Raw genomic sequence first — 21,988 nt, forward strand, 5'->3', positions numbered from 1 at the left:
TCTCTCTCTCCAGGCATTACAGTTCTTCTCTCTCTGACTGTCTTCATGTTGCTGGTGGCTGAGATTATGCCAGCTACCTCAGACTCCATACCACTGATAGGTAAGTAACTGTGTGTGTGTATGCAAGTGTGTGCGCATGCCTTGTGTGCGTACGCATTTAACTAGCCTGCTAATATATACAGTGACTTCGGAAAGTATTCAGACCCCTTGAATTTTTCCACATTTTGTTAGGTTACAGCCTTATTATAAAATGTATGAAATAGTTTTTTCCACTCATCAATTTACACACAATATCCCACAACGACAAAGCTAAAACAGGTTTTTAGAAATGTTTGCTAATTTATAAATATCAAATTTACATAAGTATTCAGACCCTTTACTCAGTACTTTGTTGGAGCACCTTTGGCAAGCGATTCTACATTGAGTCTTGGGTATGACACTACAAGCATGGCACAGCTGTACTTGGGGAGTTTCTCCCATTCTTCTCTGCAGATCATCTCAAGCTCTGTCAGGTTGGAAGGGGCATTGTTGCACAGCTATAACCAGGTCTCTCCAGAGATGTTCGGGTTCAAGTCCGGGCTCTGGCTGGGCCACTCAAGGACATTCAGAGACTTGCCCTGAAGCCACTCCTGATTGCTCGCACCTGTGGACTTATGAAAGCTTCCTGGCAGAGCGCAGCCCTGACCCTGTTGGTGCTGCCCCCTGGGGATGGAGTGTGGAAGTGGTAGTGTCTAATCATGCTCCTAAGACCTAATCTACGGAACCTATTCCATTACAGTGTGTATAATACTGTGTCTCCATCCTAGGTCAGTATTTTGTGAGTACCATGGTTACCGTAGGGATGTCAGTGGTGGCGACTGTAGTTGTACTTCAGTACCATCACCACGACCCCAACAGTGGAGACATGCCTCAATGGGTGAGGCTCTCTGTCTTTCTACTGATCATGACGTGTGTCTGTGACGGTCTGTGTGTGTTCCTCTAATATCTGTGACTGTCTGTGTGTGTTCATCTCATATCTGTGACTGTCTGTGTTCCTCTCATATATGTGACTGTCTGTGTGTGTTCATCTCATATCTGTGAATGTCTGTGTGTGTTCATCTCATATCTGTGACTGTCTGTGTGTGTTCATCTCATATCTGTGACTGTCTGTGTGTGTTCCTCTCATATATGTGACTGTCTGTGTGTGTTCATCTCATATCTGTGAATGTCTGTGTGTGTTCATCTCATATCTGTGACTGTCTGTGTGTGTTCATCTCATATCTGTGACTGTCTGTGTGTGTTCATCTCATATCTGTGACTGTCTGTGTGTGTTCATCTCATATCTGTGAATGTCTGTGTGTGTTCATCTCATATCTGTGAATGTCTGTGTGTGTTCATCTCATATCTGTGAATGTCTGTGTGTGTTCATCTCATATCTGTGAATGTCTGCACCTTGTGTGTGTCCTGTTCTTTTTTGTCAGGTGCAGTTTGTTCTGCTGCAGTACATTCCCTGGTTCCTCTTATCTATGTGTGTGTCCTCTCCCCATCTCTGTTTCTTCTGCCACAATGGGTCTCTGGGTCCTCTTCCCTACTCTCTCTCTCTGTGTGTCTCTCAGGTTGAGTTGGTTCTACTCCAGTGGGTTCCCTGGTTTCTGAGGATGAAGCGTCCAGGAGAGTGGGGTGAGCTCACACCCCACCACAGCCCCTCCAACCCCCAGACATGCTTCTCTCCCCCTACCACCACCACCACCACCACCACCACCCCAGCCCCCTCCACCCTCCCCCAGAGCCTCACCTCTCTGCAGGCCAGTCTAAGCCAGCTCAGTCAGCCCCTACCACACCCACCGTCCAACCCAACCCTCCAGTCCTATCCCAACCATAACCCAAACCTCCAGCCTAACATCCACCCTACCCCAAATCTCCCCTCCACCCCCCACCTCCACCCTCAGCCAAATGGACACCGGCCCTACATTGGCTTCCAGAATCCTATTGAACCAGACCCTGCTGTCACCTGGAGAGGAGGAGGAGGAAGGGGTTCTGACACCCCAATCCTCCACCACCACCCACCCTCCTCCACAATGTTTGGTAGCCCCCCACAACCCCCCACATCTCTGGACCCTGACCCCTCAGGCTCCAGCTGTGTGGAGGCTGGGGCTGGAGCAGTCGAAGCGGGTACTTGCCATGCCCAGGCCAGGGTGTTCCAGGCTGGGGTAGTGGAGGCCCAGCTCCAGGCCCTGCTGGAGGAAGTGCAGTTCCTGGCCAATCGTTTCCGTGAGCAGGACCGCAGGGTGAGCGTGGCAGAGAAGTGGCAGTTTGCAGCGGCGGTCATCGACCGTCTGTGTCTGGTGGGGTTCAGTGTGTTCAACATAATTTGTACCATCACCATCCTCATGGCCGCACCCAACTTTGTGGAGGCCGCCTCCAAGGACTTCTTCTGAGAAGGAGAGAGGGGGAGGAGGAGAGAGGGGGAAGAGGAGAGGGGGAAGAGGAGAGAGGGGGAAGAGGAGAAAGGGGGAGAGGATAGATGGGGAAGAGAGAGGGGAGGTGGAGAGGGGGAAGAGGAGAGAGGGGGGAGAGGAGAGAGAGGATAGAGGGGGGAGAGGAGAGAGAGGATAGAGGGGAAGAGAGAGGGGAGGAGGAGAGAGGGGGAAGAGGAGAGAGGGGAGGAGGAGAGAGGGGGAAGAGGAGGGAGGGGGGGGAGGAGAGAGGGGGAAGAGGAGAGAGGGGGAGGAGGAGAGAGGGGGAGGAGGAGAGAGGGGGAAGAGGAGGGAGGGGGAGGAGAGAATGGGAGGAGGAGAAAGGGGGGAGAGGATAGATGGGGAAGAGAGAGGGGAGGTGGAGAGGGGGAAGAGGAGAAAGGGGGGAGAGGATAGATGGGGAAGAGGGAGGGGAGGTGGAGAGAGGGGGAAGAGGATGGAGGGGGAGGAGGAGAGAGGGGGAGGAGGAGAGAGGGGGAGGAGGAGAGAAGGGGAAGAGGAGAGAGGGGGAGGAGGAGAGAGGGGGAAGAGGAGGGAGGAGAGGACCGTTGCTATCTTAATGGACTATGGCTGTACAGACTTACCATGTGGAAACTGGACAGTCACTTGAGTTTCTTGTCACCTCATCATGTTACAAAAAGTGAACTTGTGATTCTACATGGTGGAACTGTTTTAAATACTGCTGTTCATCTGAACTTTGTGGCTATGGATAAGAGTGTCACCTTAATGATTAAAACGTCAGTATAAATCAGATATGTGGCCTGCCCAAATTCAAAGTGCTTACTGTGCAATTCTTCTGTCTACCGGGTCTTCATGACCAGTTTGGCTAATGTAGGGAGTTATGTGTCCAATCCTTCACTGATGATGATGTTATTGCCCTTTGGCCATGTGTTAATGAATGTGATATGATGGTGGGAATTGGACAGAGTGATCCGAGCTCAAACTGGGCAGGCCTCAGCTCAGCACTGCTGTAGCCAAAAGACCCACTCACAGACGTGTGAATTATTCACTAAAAAACATGTTGATTTTGGCACCAGATTCTGGCAAGAGAAACTTTCTCTGTTCTCGCTTTCTCGCTCACTGTCACTTTCAAATAATACTTTTAATAAATAAAACATAACTGGTCGTTGACAGACTGTCTGGAGGCACTACAATAGGTGTCAGTCTACGTTTTGCATCTCAAAATAAATAATCTTATTTTCTACTTTTCTATGTCTTTTCTGGACAGTCTCCCTCCGATCGAAGACGCAGAGACAGAGAGTAGGTAACAGAGACAGAGAGTAGTTAACAGAGACAGAGAGTAGTTAACAAAGACGCAGAGGGAGAGGTGGAGGAAGGGAAGGAGAGGGAGAGATGCAGAGACAGAGAGTAGTTAACAGAGACGCAGAGGGAGAGAGTAGTTAACAGAGACAGAGAGTAGTTAACAGAGACGCAGAGACAGAGAGTAGTTAAGATAAAGAGAGTAGTTAACAGAGACGCAGAGGGAGAGAGTAGTTAACAGAGACAGAGAGTAGTTAACAGAGACGCAGAGGGAGAGAGTAGTTAACAGAGACAGAGAGTAGTTAACAGAGACGCAGAGACCGAGAGTAGTTAAGAGACAGAGAGTAGTTAACAGAGACAGAGAGTAGTTAACAGAGACGCAGAGACAGAGAGTAGTTAACAGAGACAGAGAGTAGTTAATAGAGACAGAGAGTAGTTAACAGAGATGCAGAGACAGAGAGTAGTTAACAGAGACGCAGAGGGAGAGAGTAGTTAACAGAGACAGAGAGTAGTTAACAGAGACGCAGAGGGAGAGGTGGAGGAAGGGAAGGAGAGGGAGAGATGCAGAGACAGAGAGTAGTTAACAGAGACGCAGAGGGAGAGAGTAGTTAACAGAGACAGAGAGGAGTTAACAGAGACGCAGAGACAGAGAGTAGTTAAGAGACAGAGAGTAGTTAACAGAGACAGAGAGTAGTTAACAGAGACGCAGAGACAGAGAGTAGTTTACAGAGACAGAGAGTAGTTAAGAGACGCAGAGGGAGAGAGTAGTTAACAGAGACAGAGAGTAGTTAACAGAGACGCAGAGGGAGAGAGTAGTTAACAGAGACAGAGAGTAGTTAACAGAGACGCAGAGGGAGAGAGTAGTTAACAGAGACAGAGAGTAGTTAACAGAGACGCAGAGGGAGAGGTGGAGGAAGGGAAGGAGAGGGAGAGATGCAGAGACAGAGAGTAGTTAACAGAGACGCAGAGGGAGAGAGTAGTTAAGAGACAGAGAGTAGTTAACAGAGACAGAGAGTAGTTAACAGAGATGCAGAGACAGAGAGTAGTTAACAGAGACGCAGAGGGACAGGTGGAGGAAGGGAAGGAGAGGGAGAGATACAGAGACAGAGAGTAGTTAACAGAGACGCAGAGGGAGAGAGTAGTTAACAGAGACAGAGAGTAGTTAACAGAGACGCAGAGACAGAGAGTAGTTAACAGAGACAGAGAGTAGTTAACAGAGATGCAGAGACAGAGAGTAGTTAACAGAGACAGAGAGTAGTTAACAGAGACAGAGAGTAGTTAACAGAGATGCAGAGGGAGAGAGTAGTTAACAGAGACAGAGAGTAGTTAACAGAGACGCAGAGACCGAGAGTAGTTAAGAGACAGAGAGTAGTTAACAGAGACAGAGAGTAGTTAACAGAGAGTAGTTGACAGAGACGCAGAGGGAGAGAGTAGTTAACAGAGACAGAGAGTAGTTAACAGAGACAGAGAGTAGTTAACAGAGACGCAGAGGGAGAGAGTAGTTAACAGAGACAGAGAGTAGTTAACAGAGACGCAGAGACCGAGAGTAGTTAAGAGACAGAGAGTAGTTAACAGAGACAGAGAGTAGTTAACAGAGACAGAGAGTAGTTAACAGAGACGCAGAGGGAGAGAGTAGTTAACAGAGACAGAGAGTAGTTAACAGAGATGCAGAGGCAGAGAGTAGTTAACAGAGACGCAGAGGGAGAGAGTAGTTAACAGAGACAGAGAGTAGTTAACAGAGACGCAGAGGGAGAGATTAGTTAACAGAGACAGAGAGTAGTTAACAGAGACGCAGAGACAGAGAGTAGTTTACAGAGACAGAGAGTAGTTAAGAGACAGAGTAGTTAAGAGACGCAGAGGGAGAGAGTAGTTAACAGAGACAGATAGTAGTTAACAGAGACGCAGAGGGAGAGAGTAGTTAACAGAGACAGAGAGTAGTTAACAGAGACGCAGAGGGAGAGAGTAGTTAACAGAGACAGAGAGTAGTTAACAGAGACGCAGAGGGAGAGATTAGTTAACAGAGACAGAGAGTAGTTAACAGAGACGCAGAGGGAGTGGTGGAGGAAGGGAAGGAGAGGGAGAGATGCAGAGACAGAGAGTAGTTAACAGAGACGCAGAGGGAGAGAGTAGTTAAGAGACAGAGAGTAGTTAACAGAGACAGAGAGTAGTTAACAGAGAAGCAGAGACAGAGAGTAGTTAACAGAGGGAGAGACGCAGAGACAGAGAGTAGTTAACAGAGACGCAGAGACAGAGAGTAGTTGACAGAGGGAGAGACGCAGAGATAGAGAGTAGTTAACAGAGACGCAGAGACAGAGAGTAGTTAATTAACAGAGACGCAGAGACAGAGAGTAGTTAATAGAGACGCAGAGAAAGAGAGTAGTTAACAGAGACACAGAGACAGAGAGTAGTTAAGAGAGGGAGAGACGCAGAGACAGAGAGTAGTTAACAGAGACGCAGTTACAGGGACGCAGAGGGAGAGATGCAGAGGGAGAGGTGGAGGAAGGGAAGGAGAGGGAGAGATGCAGAGGGAGAGATGCAGAGGCAGAGAGAGATATGGGATAGAGATAGGCAGAGAGAGATTGAGTGATACATAGTGAGTTCCGGAGAGGACGAGAGAGAGAGATATGTAGAGGGGAGAAATGGGGGTAGAGGAAAGTGCTGACAACGCAAGTGGTAGAGAAACAGGGTTTTAACTGATTGGTCGTTAATGGAGGAGGGGGCGGGGGAGAGGGTGATTGGCGATTCTATATCTGACAGCAGTACTAAACAGCTTCAATGTAGCATTATGAGTGAGACAGGGCATAATTGAGTGGACAGAGAAAATACATACATAAACACATACAGTGCCTTCAGAAAGTATACAAACACCTTGACGACTTCCACATTTTGTTATGTTACACCCTGAATTCAAAATATATTTTCTCACCCATTTACACACATAATGACAGAGTGAAAACAGCAGTGAGTCTCCTGGGTAAGTCTCTAAGAGCTGTGAGTCTCTCTGGGTAAGTCTCTAAGAGCTGTGAGTCTCTCTTTGTAAGTCTCTAAGAGCTGTGAGTCTCTCTGGGTAAGTCTCTAAGAGCTGTGAGTCTCTCTTTGTAAGTCTCTAAGAGCTGTGAGTCTCTCTGGGTAAATCTCTAAGAGCTGTGAGTCTCTCTTTGTAAGTCTCTAAGAGCTGTGAGTCTCTCTTTGTAAGTCTCTAAGAGATGTGAGTCTCTCTTTGTACGTCTCTAAGAGCTGTGAGTCTCTCTGGGTAAGTCTCTAAGAGCTGTGAGTCTCTCTTTGTAAGTCTCTAAGAGCTGTGAGTCTCTCTGGGTAAATCTCTAAGAGCTGTGAGTCTCTCTTTGTAAGTCTCTAAGAGCTGTGAGTCTCTCTTTGTAAGTCTCTAAGAGATGTGAGTCTCTCTTTGTACGTCTCTAAGAGCTGTGAGTCTCTCTGGGTAAATCTCTAAGAGCTGTGAGTCTCTCTTTGTAAGTCTCTAAGAGCTGTGAGTCTCTCTTTATAAGTCTCTAAGAGCTGTGAGTCTCTCTGGGTAAGTCTCTAAGAGCTGTGAGTCTCTCTGGGTAAGTCTCTAAGAGCTGTGAGTCTCTCTGGGTAAGTCTCTAAGAGCTGTGAGTCTCTCTGGGTAAGTCTCTAAGAGCTGTGAGTCTCTCTTTATAAGTCTCTAAGAGCTGTGAGTCTCTCTGGGTAAGTCTCTAAGAGCTGTGAGTCTCTCTGGGTAAGTCTCTAAGAGCTGTGAGTCTCTCTGGGTAAGTCTCTAAGAGCTGTGAGTCTCTCTGGGTAAGTCTCTAAGAGCTGTGTGTCTCTCTGGGTAAGTCTCTAAGAGCTGTGTGTCTCTCTGGGTAGGTCTCTAAGAGCTGTGAGTCTCTCTGGGTAAGTCTCTAAGAGCTGTGTGTCTCTCTGGGTAAGTCTCTAAGAGCTGTGTGTATCTCTGGGTAAGTCTCTAAGAGCTGTGAGTCTCTCTGGGTAAGTCTCTAAGAGCTGTGAGTCTCTCTGGGTGGGTCTCTAAGAGCTGTGAGTCTCTCTGGGTAAGTCTCTAAGAGCTGTGAGTCTCTCTGGGTAGGTCTCTAAGAGCTGTGAGTCTCTCTGGGTAAGTCTCTAAGAGCTGTGAGTCTCTCTGGGTAAGTCTCTAAGAGCTGTGTGTCTCTCTGGGTAAGTCTCTAAGAGCTGTGAGTCTCTCTGGGTAGGTCTCTAAGAGCTGTGAGTCTCTCTGGGTAGGTCTCTAAGAGCTGTGAGTCTCTCTGGGTAAGTCTCTAAGAGCTGTGAGTCTCTCTGGGTAAGTCTCTAAGAGCTGTGAGTCTCTCTGGGTAAGTCTCTAAGAGCTGTGAGTCTCTCTGGGTAAGTCTCTAAGAGCTGTGAGTCTCTCTGGGTAAGTCTCTAAGAGCTGTGAGTATCTCTGGGTAAGTCTCTAAGAGCTGTGAGTATCTCTGGGTAAGTCTCTAAGAGCTGTGAGTCTCTCTGGGTAAGTCTCTAAGAGCTGTGAGTCTCTCTGGGTAGGTCTCTAAGAGCTGTGAGTCTCTCTGGGTAGGTCTCTAAGAGCTGTGAGTCTCTCTGGGTAAGTCTCTAAGAGCTGTGAGTCTCTCTGGGTAAATCTCTAAGAGCTGTGAGTGTCTCTGGGTAAGTCTCTAAGAGCTGTGAGTCTCTCTTTATAAGTCTCTAAGAGCTGTGAGTCTCTCTGGGTAAGTCTCTAAGAGCTGTGAGTCTCTCTGGGTAAGTCTCTAAGAGCTGTGAGTCTCTCTGGGTAAGTCTCTAAGAGCTGTGAGTCTCTCTGGGTAAGTCTCTAAGAGCTGTGTGTCTCTCTGGGTAAGTCTCTAAGAGCTGTGTGTCTCTCTGGGTAAGTCTCTAAGAGCTGTGAGTCTCTCTGGGTAGGTCTCTAAGAGCTGTGAGTCTCTCTGGGTAAGTCTCTAAGAGCTGTGTGTCTCTCTGGGTAAGTCTCTAAGAGCTGTGTGTATCTCTGGGTAAGTCTCTAAGAGCTGTGAGTCTCTCTGGGTAAGTCTCTAAGAGCTGTGAGTCTCTCTGGGTAGGTCTCTAAGAGCTGTGAGTCTCTCTGGGTAAGTCTCTAAGAGCTGTGAGTCTCTCTGGGTAGGTCTCTAAGAGCTGTGAGTCTCTCTGGGTAAGTCTCTAAGAGCTGTGAGTCTCTCTGGGTAAGTCTCTAAGAGCTGTGTGTCTCTCTGGGTAAGTCTCTAAGAGCTGTGAGTCTCTCTGGGTAGGTCTCTAAGAGCTGTGAGTCTCTCTGGGTAGGTCTCTAAGAGCTGTGAGTCTCTCTGGGTAAGTCTCTAAGAGCTGTGAGTCTCTCTGGGTAAGTCTCTAAGAGCTGTGAGTCTCTCTGGGTAAGTCTCTAAGAGCTGTGAGTCTCTCTGGGTAAGTCTCTAAGAGCTGTGAGTCTCTCTGGGTAAGTCTCTAAGAGCTGTGAGTATCTCTGGGTAAGTCTCTAAGAGCTGTGAGTCTCTCTGGGTAGGTCTCTAAGAGCTGTGAGTCTCTCTGGGTAGGTCTCTAAGAGCTGTGAGTCTCTCTGGGTAGGTCTCTAAGAGCTGTGAGTCTCTCTGGGTAAGTCTCTAAGAGCTGTGAGTCTCTCTGGGTAAGTCTCTAAGAGCTGTGTGTCTCTCTGGGTAAGTCTCTAAGAGCTGTGAGTCTCTCTGGGTAAGTCTCTAAGAGCTGTGAGTATCTCTGGGTAAGTCTCTAAGAGCTGTGAGTCTCTCTGGGTAGGTCTCTAAGAGCTGTGAGTCTCTCTGGGTAGGTCTCTAAGAGCTGTGAGTCTCTCTGGGTAGGTCTCTAAGAGCTGTGAGTCTCTCTGGGTAAGTCTCTAAGAGCTGTGAGTCTCTCTGGGTAAGTCTCTAAGAGCTGTGTGTCTCTCTGGGTAAGTCTCTAAGAGCTGTGAGTCTCTCTGGGTAAGTCTCTAAGAGCTGTGAGTCTCTCTGGGTAAGTCTCTAAGAGCTGTGAGTCTCTCTGGGTAAGTCTCTAAGAGCTGTGAGTCTCTCTGGGTAAGTCTCTAAGAGCTGTGAGTCTCTCTGGGTAGGTCTCTAAGAGCTGTGAGTCTCTCTGGGTAAGTCTCTAAGAGCTGTGAGTCTCTCTGGGTAAGTCTCTAAGAGCTGTGAGTCTCTCTGGGTAAGTCTCTAAGAGCTGTGAGTCTCTCTGGGTAAGTCTCTAAGAGCTGTGTGTCTCTCTGGGTAAGTCTCTAAGAGCTGTGAGTCTCTCTGGGTAAGTCTCTAAGAGCTGTGAGTCTCTCTGGGTAAGTCTCTAAGAGCTGTGAGTCTCTCTGGTTAAGTCTCTAAGAGCTGTGAGTCTCTCTGGGTAAGTTTCTAAGAGCTGTGAGTCTCTCTGGGTAAGTCTCTAAGAGCTGTGAGTCTCTCTGGGTAAGTCTCTAAGAGCTGTGAGTCTCTCTGGGTAGGTCTCTAAGAGCTGTGAGTCTCTCTGGGTAAGTCTCTAAGAGCTGTGAGTCTCTCTGGGTAAGTCTCTAAGAGCTGTGAGTCTCTCTGGGTAAGTCTCTAAGAGCTGTGAGTCTCTCTGGGTAAGTCTCTAAGAGCTGTGTGTCTCTCTGGGTAAGTCTCTAAGAGCTGTGAGTCTCTCTGGGTAAGTCTCTAAGAGCTGTGAGTCTCTCTGGGTAAGTCTCTAAGAGCTGTGAGTCTCTCTGGGTAAGTCTCTAAGAGCTGTGAGTCTCTCTGGGTAAGTCTCTAAGAGCTGTGAGTCTCTCTGGGTAAGTCTCTAAGAGCTGTGAGTCTCTCTGGGTAAGTCTCTAAGAGCTGTGAGTCTCTCTGGGTAAGTCTCTAAGAGCTTTCCGCACCTGGATTATTCTTTTCAATTCTTCAAATTCTGTCAAATTGGTTGTTGATCATTGCTAAACAACCATTTTGAGGTCTTGCCATAGATTTCCAAGTCGATTTAAATCAAAACTGTAACTCGGCTACTCAGAAACATTGGTAAGCAACTCCAGTGTATATTTGGCCATGTGTTTTAGGTTATTGTCCTGCTGAAAGGTGAATTCATGTCTCAGTGTCTGGTGGAAAACAGACTGAACCAGGTTTTCCTCTAGAATGTTTCCTGTGCTTAGCTTCATTCAGTTTCTGTTTTTCTCCTGAACCACCCGCCCCCAGTAATGTGTTCTATTGGATTTGCCCCAAACATTCAGGACAAAAAGTTAATTGTTTTGCCACAATCCATTTTTGCAGTATTACTTTAGCAGCTTGTTGCTAACAGGACACTTGTTTTGGATTGTTTTTTATTCTGTACAGGCTTCCTTCTTGTCCCTCTGTCAATTAAATAAGTATTGTGGAGTAACTACAATGTTGTTGATCCATCCTCAGTTTTTTCCTATGACAGCCATTAAACTCTGTAACTGTTTTAAAGTCGCTATTGTCCTCATGGTGAAATCTCTGAATGGTTTCCTTCCTCTCCACCAACTGAGTTATGAATGACGCCTGTATCTTTGTAGTGACTGGGTGTATTAATACACCATCCACAGTGTAATTAATAACTTCACCCTGCTCAAAGGGATATTCAAAAGTCCAGAACAGACAATGGGAGGCACACGGTACTACAGTACATGGAACCATGGCTACAACTCTATTCCACATCAGGTAACTGATGCAAGCAGTAGGATTCGATTTAAAAAAACACATAATAATACACCTTATGGAACAGCAGGGGCTGTGAAGATACACACACTCTACACACACGTACACATGGATTTTGTATTGTAGATATGTGATAGTAGAGTTGTGGCCTGAGGGAACACACTTAATATGTTGTGAACAGTGTAATGAAATGTAATGTCATTTAAGGTAATCTTTTTGAATGTTCTGGAACCCAGAATGAGAAGCTGCTGCTGCTTTGGCTAATGGGGATCCTTAATAAATACAAATGTCTACTTTTTATTTTTACCCATCTACCAATAGGTGCCCTTCTCTATGAGGCATTGGAAAACCTCTTGGTCTTTGTGGTTGAATCTGTGTTTTAAATTCATTGGTTGAACGAAGGACCTTAAATATAATTGTGTGTGTGGGGTACAGAGATGAGGTAGTTATTCAAAAACCGTGTTAAAACACTATTATCCCACACAGAGTGAGTCAACGCAACTTACGTGAATTGTTAAGAGCATGTGTACTCCTGAACTTATTTAGGCTGGTCATAACAAAGGGGGTGAAACTGATTGACTCTAGACATTTTAGGTTTTCATTTTTAGGTAATTAGGAAAAATGTGGAAAAACATAATTCCACTTTGACATTATGGGGTATTGTGTGTAGGCCAGTGACAAAACAATCTCTATTTAATACATTTTAGAATAAGGCTGTAATGAAACAAGATGTGGGAAAAGTCAAGGGGTGTGAATACTTTCTGAAGGCACTGTCCATGCAGATGTGAACATGCAAACACACAGGACCACTAGTAACACAGCGCCAGGATGTGACTGCAGTCCTCTGTCCTGTCGCACTTCACACAAACACACAGGACCACTAGTAACACAGCGCCAAGATGTGACTGCAGTCCTCTGTCCTGTCGCACTTCACACAAACACACAGGACCACTAGTAACACAGCGCCAGGATGTGACTGCAGTCCTCTGTCCTGTCGCACTTCACACAAACACACAGGACCACTAGTAACACAGCGCCAGGATGTGACTGCAGTCCTCTGTCCTGTCGCACTTCACACAAACACACAGGACCACTAGTAACACAGCGCCAGGATGTGACTGCAGTCCTCTGTCCTGTCGCACTTCACACATTTGCACAGGGATGCATCCACCCACATACATACAGACACACCCACCTCTTTGTGCAATGCTGTCAGATTGTGTCAGTTGGAAAATAAGAAGAGGGAAAAGAATGAATGAATGAAGATAAATGATGATTTATAGTCGCATTGAAAATATGTTCTAGCCATGTTATAGGGACGTTCAGGTTGGATTTCTCCTGGGCTAAAGGACCCAAAGACATATCAACTGAATCTTTTCTGTTTAGAGTTGAGAGACAACTTTTCAAGTCTGTGTTTCAAAACAGAGGGTATAGTTAGTGTCTCTCTGTGTCAGTCAGATAGTGGTATGTGATATCAACACCCCCTCTAATCAATACGGCTTGAGTAGTGGTTGTAGATGGCTCTCTGTGGGTCGATAAGGAGACACTTTCTGTCCAGCAGATAATTGTCTTACCACTCATTAGAGGAAAAGAGAAAGAGGGGGAGGAAAGGCAGAGAAGAGAAGAGGAAGAGAGAGAGCAGCTGGGGGTGCTAATATGTCCATTCTGATTTAAGATGCGTAGAAAATGGTGTAATAGTGTAAATGGTCCATTCTGGGTGCAGCAGAAAACCTACTTCTCTTAGATTTTATTTGGCTTCAGTGGAACAATACATTATTATCTCTTCATCACCCGATATCTACCAGGGTGTTTATCAATTAAATAATCGATGGACAAACACAATCACAGTCTGGTGTCAAGTGCCCCCCCCCCACACACACTTTTCATTCTTGGGCACTAGACACTAGGTAATTGAGATTAGAGTTGGAGACACCAAAGGAGAGAAGACATCAATGTTTTGCATTAATAAATCATTTCATTTAAAATAATGTTACAATTCATTACAATAAGTCAATAAGTTAAATGACTTCAGCTTTCATCAATTCAACCCTGTGTGGTTCTCTTCAGATTGTTTTATTTTCTCATTTGCTTGATTTGTCAGACAGGTGAAGATACTGTAGGATAAGAGAAGTAGAGCTTAATATCTTACTTAAATAAAGAGTTGACGATGAGAGACAGAGGAGTGTTTGAGAGAGAGATATCACAGATTACAGGGCGAGATAGCAGAGACATGATTGACAAGTGAAGCAGCCTATGGGAGTGAGACATGATGATCCATTGCGTAAACAGCCTAAGCCTGTTGGAGATTCAGGCCCAAATCAAATCACTCACAGATACAGGAAAACCCATTGGTGTAGCGATGCCTGGAGAAGTGAGTACACCATCATTTTGCCAGAAAAATCTTTCATAGAAAAACAACAAATGCATGTTAAGCCCACATCAATGCTTATACCGCACAAGGAGACCATTTTTTAGGTCTGGTAAAAATATAAAATATTTTTTTTGGGAGGGTTGCCCTTTAAAATAAAGCAAATAAGCAAATAGCCAAATACCATGTGGCTCGCAGTGTCTGTACTCTACAATGTAGGCCTACAGTAGAGTACATGTGATTGCAGAGTTTTCAAAAGAAATGCCCTCCAGATTGATACAAATCATAATTATATCACGTAGGCCTAATTTGTAGTCAACATTTAAAGATGCACTATACAGAAATAGCTCCGCCATTTCCTGGTTGCTAAAATTCAAAGTTCGCCTAATTTCAGTTTGTGACAAAACAATAAGTAATTGTATTTTCTTTGTACAATCTCAACCTCTGCAATACATTTTCCATAACCAAAACGATTGTATTTTCAGCCGTCTGAAACTGGTGTACAAAACAAAAGATGCAAAAACTAAACTTAAGAATGGGAAGCATAGAAATAGTGCACATAGAATAGATCTACCACTTATTAGACTTGCTTTCAATGATGACAGTGACATTTCTATGTGAACTTGTTTGGTTGCACAAAGTTACATATTGCGGCTTTCATTTGGAAGTTTTCCTTGGGAAAGCATTTGGAAATGTTCATTCAAAACAGCACATGATGACTGAATTGAGCACTGCAAAGATTCAACCAAGACTTTGGACCAAACTGTTTCAGGAACTCGTTTGCTTACCCATCGTTTCTTGATTTGATTCATTATTCCTTTATTTAACTAGGCAAGTCCTACCTACCCGACCAGCTGTGAGCTGCTCCATGGGACAACCAGCTGCGGCTCTTACTGCTATGATATTCAGCTGAAACGTGGCTGTGTGCAGCGCATGTGAATATATTACACGTGCTTTACGATTGTGTAGGCTACTTTCTTTATTGTACCACATACTTGATACCGTTTATACCACCACTACACTACTTGGATACGGATCAGTGGGAATTAAGAAGTAACTATACCCAATGTCCACTGAACAAAAAGTGGGTTTTGTGCATATTTATTTTACTGAACCTTTATTTAAACCTCTGTGGGGTTTAGAGCGTATACCTCCGTGTAGCTCCTACTACACCACTGTTTAAACCTCTGTGGGGTTTAGGGCGTATACCTCCGTGTAGCTCCTACTACACCACTGTTTAAACCTCTGTGGGGTTTAGGGTGTATACCTCCGTGTAGCTCCTACTACACCACTGTTTAAACCTCTGTGGGGTTTAGGGCGTATACCTCCGTGTAGCTCCTACTACACCACTGTTTAAACCTCTGTGGGGTTTAGGGCGTATACCTCCGTGTAGCTCCTACTACACCACTGTTTAAACCTCTGTGGGGTTTAGAGCGTATACCTCCGTGTAGCTCCTACTACACCACTGTTTAAACCTCTGTGGGGTTTAGGGTGTATACCTCCGTGTAGCTCCTACTGCACCACTGTATAAACCTCTGTGGGGTTTAGGGTGTATACCTCCGTGTAGCTCCTACTACACCACTGTTTAAATCTCTGTGGGGTTTAGGGCGTATACCTACTACACCACTGTTTAAACCTCTGTGGGGTTTAGAGCGTATACCTCCGTGTAGCTCCTACTACACCACTGTTTAAACCTCTGTGGGGTTTAGGGCGTATACCTACTGCACCACTGTTTAAACCTCTGTGGGGTTTAGGGCGTATACCTACTGCACCACTGTTTAAACCTCTGTGGGGTTTAGGGCGTATACCTCCGTGTAGCTCCTACTACACCACTGTTTAAACCTCTGTGGGGTTTAGGGCGTATACCTCCGTGTAGCTCCTACTACACCACTGTATAAACCTCTGTGGGGTTTAGAGCGTATACCTCCGTGTAGCTCCTACTACACCACTGTTTAAACCTCTGTGGGGTTTAGGGCGTATACCTCCGTGTAGCTCCTACTACACCACTGTTTAAATCTCTGTGGGGTTTAGGGTGTATACCTCCGTGTAGCTCCTACTGCACCACTGTTTAAACCTCTGTGGGGTTTAGGGCGTATACCTACTGCACCACTGTATAAACCTCTGTGGGGTTTAGGGTGTATACCTCCGTGTAGCTCCTACTACACCACTGTTTAAACCTCTGTGGGGTTTAGGGCGTATACCTCCGTGTAGCTGCTACTACACCACTGTTTAAATCTCTGTGGGGTTTAGGGTGTATACCTCCGTGTAGCTCCTACTGCACCACTGTATAAACCTCTGTGGGGTTTAGGGTGTATACCTCCGTGTAGCTCCTACTACACCACTGTTTAAACCTCTGTGGGGTTTAGGGCGTATACCTCCGTGTAGCTGCTACTACACCACTGTTTAAACCTCTGTGGGGTTTAGGGTGTATACCTCCGTGTAGCTCCTACTACACCACTGGGAAACTCTGCTGTAGGTTAACACTGCATTTAAAGATGTGTGTGGTGTTGCATCAGCATCCAATGATAACATCCACCAGATATTGAATCAGGTGTGTTACTGCTTGGCTGGGGCAAAAGCCTGCACCCACACCGGCCGTTAGAATACTGGCCAGTTCTGTTCTATAGGAACTGATCTAGTGTTTCTCAGTGGGAGGGAGACCGCTGCAGGTCGTTCTGAGCACTGCAGCTTCTTCAGATACACAAGGACCAATATACAGTGCCTTGTGAAAGTATTCGGCCCCCTTGAACTTTGCAACCTTTTGCCACATTTCAGGCTTCAAACATAAAGATATAAAACTGTATTTTTTTGTGAAGAATCAACAACAAGTGGGACACAATCATGAAGTGGAACGACATTTATTGGATATTTCAAACTTTTTAACAAATCAAAACCTGAAAAGTTGGGCGTGCAAAATTATTCAGCCCCCTTAAGTTAATACTTTGTAGCGGCACCTTTTGCTGCGATTACAGCTGTAAGTCGCTTGGGGTGTCTATCAGTTTTGCACATCGAGAGACTGAAATTGTTTCCCATTCCTCCTTGCAAAACAGCTCGAGCTCAGTGAGGTTGTATGGAGAGCATTTTTGAACAGCAGTTTTCAGTTCTTTCCACAGATTCTCGATTGGATTCAGGTCTGGACTTTGACTTGGCCATTCTAACACCTGGATATGTTTATTTTTGAACCATTCCATTGTAGATTTTGCTTTATGTTTTGGATCATTGTCTTGTTGGAAGACAAATCTCCGTCCCAGTCTCAGGTCTTTTGCAGACTCCATCAGGTTTTCTTCCAGAATGGTCCTGTATTTGGCTCCATCCATCTTCCCATCAATTTTAACCATCTTCCCTGTCCCTGCTGAAGAAAAGCAGGCCCAAACCATGATGCTGCCACCACCATGTTTGACAGTGGTTGATGGTGTGTTCAGGGTGATTAGCTGTGTTGCTTTTACGCCAAACATAACGTTTTGCATTGTTGCCAAAAAGTTCAATTTTGGTTTCATCTGACCAGAGCACCTTCTTCCACATGTTTGGTGTGTCTCCCAGGTGGCTTGTGGCAAACTTTAAACAACACTTTTTATGGATATCTTTAAGAAATGGCTTTCTTCTTGCCACTCTTCCATAAAGGCCAGATTTGTGCAATATACGACTGATTGTTGTCCTATGGACAGAGTCTCCCACCTCAGCTGTAGATCTCTGCAGTTCATCCAGAGTGATCATGGGCCTCTTGGCTGCATCTCTGATCAGTCTTCTCCTTGTATGAGCTGAAAGTTTAGAGGGACGGCCAGGTCTTGGTAGATTTGCAGTGGTCTGATACTCCTTCCATTTCAATATTATCGCTTGCACAGTGCTCCTTGGGATGTTTAAAGCTTGGGAAATCTTTTTGTATCCAAATCCGGCTTTAAACTTCTTCACAACAGTATCTCGGACCTGCCTGGTGTGTTCCTTGTTCTTCATGAAACTCTCTGTGCTTTTAACGGACCTCTGAGACTATCACAGTGCAGGTGCATTTATACAGAGACTTGATTACACACAGGTGGATTGTATTTATCATCATTAGTCATTTAGGTCAACATTGGATCATTCAGAGATCCTCACTTTACTTCTGGAGAGAGTTTGCTGCACTGAAAGTAAAGGGGCTGAATAATTTTGCACGCCCAGTTTTTGATTTGTTAAAAAAGTTTGAAATATCCAATAAATGTCGTTCCACTTCATGATTGTGTCCCACTTGTTGTTGATTCTTCACAAAAAAATACAGTTTTATATCTTTATGTTTAAAGCCTGAAATGTGGCAAAAGGTCGAAGTTCAAGGGGGCCGAATACTTTCGCAAGACACTGTATCAATTGAACCAAAGACTCACCTAAACCAACACATAGACATATCCTACAGACTGACAATCACAGTGTGTTTCTAAAGCATCACACCTTTTCTCAAGAACAGAAAGACACAAAACATGTAAATCGAGATGCACTTCTGAGTTCAGTGTTATGAACCCACAGTTAGGCATCAGCAGAACAGAAAACTTAGCATAGAATGAATACATATTGAGCTTAACGTGGTCAACATCTTACAGGGTTCTTTTTGTGCTATTCTGTCCAATCTCTGAAATGTCCACATTAAAAATGATATTTATATGTCTTTAGGAGGTACACAAAACACACAGGTGAAGTAAACATGTTCCTTGTTCAGGTATCTGTCAAAATGGCAGAATACTTTCCTGGGATCCAATTCCTACATGATGAGCATTCTGTGTGTGTGTGTTTTTTTAATAAGAAGGTTTGTGTATTCAAAAATGGCTTCAGGGCAATTTCAGCATCTGTAAACCGAAACAGAACCAGCAGCTGAAACACACATGCTACCTTGGTTCTGCTCGGCCCAATAGTCACAAATAAAGGAAATGTATGGTTTTTCTCTCTCTGTGTCTGTAATAGTCTCTTCAGTAGATCTCTTTGAAATGGAGATAGTGGCTACAAACAGGAGATAATATCCATATGTCAATCGGTCTGTGTGGTTCATATGAGTCCAGTCTCTTGTATCATGTGGCCGGTTCCCTCCGTCTGTCTGTCGAGACTCATTCTGGGAGTTCAGTTCAGAGTCAGAGAGAAGGGTTGTTTCTACCTCCAGGGTTCCAACCTAGACTCTCACAGCTGTCCATAATCAGTCCACACACACACACACACACACACACACACACACACACACACACACACACACACACACACACACACACACACACACACACACACACACACACTTCCTGTTTTAGAACTTTTCAGATGCGTCTCCTCAGTCCATCACCACCAGCCATTTCCTCTTTTAGAACAGGTTCTGTTCCATCACCACGAGCCATTTCCTCTTTTAGAACAGGTTCTGTTCCATCACCACGAGCCATTTCCTCTTTTAGAACAGGTTCTGTTCCATCACCACGAGCCATTTCCTCTTTTAGAACAGGTTCTGTTCCATCACCACTAGCCATTTCCTCTTTTAGAACAGGTTCTGTTCCATCACCACCAGCCATTTCCTCTTTTAGAACAGGTTCTGTTCCATCACCACCAGCCGTTTCCTCTTTTAGAACAGGTTCTGTTCCATCACCACGAGCCATTTCCTCTTTTAGAACAGGTTCTGTTCCATCACCACCAGCCATTTCCTCTTTTAGAACAGGTTCTGTTCCATCACCACGAGCCATTTCCTCTTTTAGAACAGGTTCTGTTCCATCACCACTACCCATTTCCTCTTTTAGAACAGGTTCTGTTCCATCACCACGAGCCATTTCCTCTTTTAGAACAGGTTCTGTTCCATCACCACGAGCCATTTCCTCTTTTAGAACAGGTTCTGTTCCATCACCACGAGCCATTTCCTCTTTTAGAACAGGTTCTGTTCCATCACCACCAGCCGTTTCCTCTTTTAGAACAGGTTCTGTTCCATCACCACGAGCCATTTCCTCTTTTAGAACAGGTTCTGTTCCATCACCACGAGCCATTTCCTCTTTTAGAACAGGTTCTGTTCCATCACCACGAGCCATTTCCTCTTTTAGAACAGGTTCTGTTCCATCACCACCAGCCGTTTCCTCTTTTAGAACAGGTTCTGTTCCATCACCACCAGCCGTTTCCTCTTTTAGAACAGGTTCTGTTCCATCACCACCAGCCGTTTTCTCTTTTAGAACAGGTTCTGTTCCAGCATCTGTATCCCTCTTTTGTTCTCTTCTACCACTGCACTCTGTTCCAGTCCAGAGCACCCAATGGCCTTGCACGTGTCAAATCCCTTGTCCAATATCGTCCCAGAGAACCATCTCCTTCATCCAGGCCCACCACAAGACGTTAGCCTCCTTAGCCAACAGTCACAGGTCTCCATGGAGTTTTGACCAAAGAGGTGATGCGATGTATGAAGGCATGTATCTACGTTTTTAGAGTTAGTTATTCACCTGTACAAACCTGCTATATGTTTCTACTGTAGCTTCCTGTTGGCTTGTGTTTATATTGTGTGCTTGGGGTGTATTCAAGGGTTCATGGTGAATAACAGCTTAAGTTGTAGTGTGCGTCATTGTTTCTCCTTCAGTCAGTCCAGAAGTTGTTCATTTGTAGTTTGATGGTGTGTGGTGGTTGTTGATCTGTAGTTGCTGTTAATGGTATGTAGAAGTTGTAGTTGGTGTAGTAGTAGTTGTGTGAGGACAGGTAGTGGTGGTAGTTCCGGGCCGAACCAGACCAGAGGGACGGATGGAGGAGAGCATGTTTATGAGGTGATGATCTCTCCTCCTAGGTGCCTCCATCCCTTCTGTGTCTCAACAGCTGGAAGATATTCTGAAACAGACACACGGCTCAGGAAACGACAACATGCGCAGGCTGGCAAAAATGGACATGGACAGCACACACACACACACACACACACACACACACACACACACACACACACACACACACACACACACACACACACACACACACACACACACACACACACACACACACACACACACACACACAGGCCCAGGCCCAGGCCCAGGCCCAGGCCCAGGCCCAGGCCCAGGCCCAGGCCCAGGCCCAGGCCCAGGCCCAGGCCCAGGCCCAGGCCCAGGCCCAGGCCCAGGCCCAGGCCCAGGCCCAGGCCCAGGCCGCTACTGCTGTACCAGAGACAAAGGCAGGCAAAGCCTTACCTTGCTACACATACCTTCTTTACTGCAGTTCTTATTGTCCTTATCCACAGCCTCCTCTTCCACCTGGAGACACACAATATTACACAACATTCTCATTAAACAATATCAGTGGACAACATTCCAAAAGGTATTAGCCAGTGAAATGTGCAGCATAAGACTGCTGGTTAGACAGTACATGGCAGCATAAGACTGCTGGTTAGACAGTACATGGCAGCATAAGACTGCTGGTTAGACAGTACATGGCAGCATAAGACTGCTGGTGAGCCAGTAGACAGTACATGGCAGTATAAGACTGCTGGTGAGCCAGTATACAGTACATGGCAGCATAAGACTGCTGGTGAGCCAGTAGACAGTACATGGCAGCATAAGACTGCTGGTGAGCCAGTAGACAGTACATGGCAGTATAAGACTGCTGGTGAGCCAGTAGACAGTACATGGCAGCATAAGACTGCTGGTGAGCCAGTAGACAGTACATGGCAGTATAAGACTGCTGGTGAGCCAGTATACAGTACATGGCAGCATAAGACTGCTGGTGAGCCAGTAGACAGTACATGGCAGCATAAGACTGCTGGTGAGCCAGTAGACAGTACATGGCAGTATAAGACTGCTGGTGAGCCAGTAGACAGTACATGGCAGTATAAGACTGCTGGTGAGCCAGTATACAGTACATGGCAGCATAAGACTGCTGGTGAGCCAGTAGACAGTACATGGCAGCATAAGACTGCTGGTGAGCCAGTAGACAGTACATGGCAGCATAAGACTGCTGGTGAGCCAGTAGACAGTACATGGCAGCATAAGACTGCTGGTGAGCCAGTAGACAGTACATGGCAGTATAAGACTGCTGGTTAGCCAGTAGACAGTACATGGCAGCATAAGACTGCTGGTGAGCCAGTAGACAGTACATGGCAGCATAAGACTGCTGGTGAGCCAGTAGACAGTACATGGCAGCATAAGACTGCTGGTTAGCCGGTAGACAGTACATGGCAGCATAAGACTGCTGGTTAGCCAGTATAAGACTGCTGGTGAGCCAGTAGACAGTACATGGCAGCATAAGACTGCTGGTGAGCCAGTAGACAGTACATGGCAGCATAAGACTGCTGGTGAGCCAGTAGACAGTACATGGCAGCATAAGACTGCTGGTTAGCCAGTAGACAGTACATGGCAGTCAGTATAGGACTGCTGGTGAGC

At 45.8% G+C, this 21,988-nt stretch overlaps 2 protein-coding genes and 1 pseudogene across 51 annotated transcripts in view; 2 read left to right on the forward strand and 1 right to left on the reverse strand.

Annotated features, from left to right (window-relative positions):
• Positions 1–2,417, forward strand: part of LOC127928104 (neuronal acetylcholine receptor subunit alpha-7-like) — a 42,396-nt pseudogene extending 39,979 nt beyond the window's left edge.
• A 10,825-nt stretch (positions 2,418–13,242) lies between these two features.
• Positions 13,243–21,988, reverse strand: part of LOC118378326 (sorting nexin-27-like) — a 60,956-nt gene continuing 52,210 nt past the window's right edge. Inside the window, exons 12-15 of one of the 50 annotated variants that reach the window (XR_008130542.1) lie at positions 20,815–20,863; positions 15,973–20,447; positions 15,440–15,521; positions 13,243–14,898 (exon numbers count right to left, since the gene is read on the reverse strand). Coding sequence is in view for 2 of the 50 variants with exons in the window: in XM_052515138.1 (XP_052371098.1) it covers positions 20,380–20,447; positions 20,815–20,863 (117 nt within the window). In the remaining 48 variants the exon portion in view is untranslated. Of the gene's footprint in view, positions 20,448–20,800; positions 20,864–21,988 lie in introns of all 50 variants that reach the window. The other 49 variants (XR_008130538.1, XR_008130521.1, XR_008130523.1 and 46 more) reach the window with 49 other exon arrangements.
• LOC127928109 (histidine-rich glycoprotein-like) lies at positions 13,647–19,971 on the forward strand. Its single transcript, XM_052515119.1, has 4 exons — positions 13,647–13,658; positions 18,955–19,101; positions 19,144–19,521; positions 19,564–19,971. Exons 1-4 carry the CDS (start codon positions 13,647–13,649, stop codon positions 19,969–19,971), a joined length of 945 nt encoding a protein of 314 aa, XP_052371079.1.

Source organism: Oncorhynchus keta, unplaced genomic scaffold (assembly GCF_023373465.1).
Source record: "Oncorhynchus keta strain PuntledgeMale-10-30-2019 unplaced genomic scaffold, Oket_V2 Un_scaffold_2149_pilon_pilon, whole genome shotgun sequence".
Lineage (NCBI taxonomy): Eukaryota > Metazoa > Chordata > Actinopteri > Salmoniformes > Salmonidae > Oncorhynchus > Oncorhynchus keta.

Excerpts from the sequence above, each read along its gene's own strand:
- LOC127928109 (XM_052515119.1), top strand. Across the intron at positions 19,102-19,143 it reads CATTTCCTCTTTTAGAACAG|GTTCTGTTCCATCACCACCA; the intron begins GTTCTGTTCCAT and ends CTTTTAGAACAG. Across the intron at positions 19,522-19,563 it reads CATTTCCTCTTTTAGAACAG|GTTCTGTTCCATCACCACGA; the intron begins GTTCTGTTCCAT and ends CTTTTAGAACAG.